General features: G+C 62.8%; 1 protein-coding gene across 1 annotated transcript; it reads left to right on the top strand.

Annotated features, from left to right (window-relative positions):
- Positions 1 to 7: 7 nt before the first annotated feature.
- Positions 8 to 393, top strand: NDUFS8 (NADH:ubiquinone oxidoreductase core subunit S8; the record flags this gene model as incomplete). Its single annotated transcript, XM_010173661.2, has 2 exons — positions 8 to 181; positions 265 to 393. Coding segments are annotated over 2 exons (303 nt in total), but the record flags the coding sequence as incomplete, so codon positions are not given.
- Between the last annotated feature and the right edge of the window lie 59 nt (positions 394 to 452).

Genomic DNA, 452 nt, shown 5'->3' with positions numbered 1-452 from the left:
TCTTCCAGGCCTGGCCATGACGCTGAGTTACCTCTTCAGGGAGCCAGCCACCATCAATTATCCCTTTGAGAAGGGTCCGCTGAGCCCCCGGTTCCGCGGGGAACACGCTCTGCGCCGTTACCCCTCGGGAGAGGAGAGGTGCATCGCCTGCAAGCTCTGCGAGGCCGTGTGCCCCGCGCAGGTCAGCCTTCATCCTCCTCATCCTCATCTTCATCATCCCTTCCCAGAGCACCAGCCCCCTCATTTCTCCTCCCCCCGTGACAGGCGATCACCATTGAGGCCGAGCCCCGAGCCGACGGCAGCCGCCGCACCACCCGCTACGACATCGACATGACCAAGTGCATCTACTGCGGGTTCTGCCAGGAGGCTTGTCCTGTTGATGCCATCGTGGAGGTGAGCTGGGGTGGGGGGCAGTGAGGTGGTCTCTTCTCCCAAGGACCAAGTGAGAGGAC

This window comes from Antrostomus carolinensis, unplaced genomic scaffold (assembly GCF_000700745.2).
Source record: "Antrostomus carolinensis isolate BGI_N321 unplaced genomic scaffold, ASM70074v2 Scaffold31918, whole genome shotgun sequence".
In the NCBI taxonomy this organism is placed as follows: Eukaryota; Metazoa; Chordata; class Aves; order Caprimulgiformes; family Caprimulgidae; genus Antrostomus; species Antrostomus carolinensis.
Note: the sequence above shows the minus strand (reverse complement) of the source record. Positions and strands in the feature narration are given on the sequence as shown.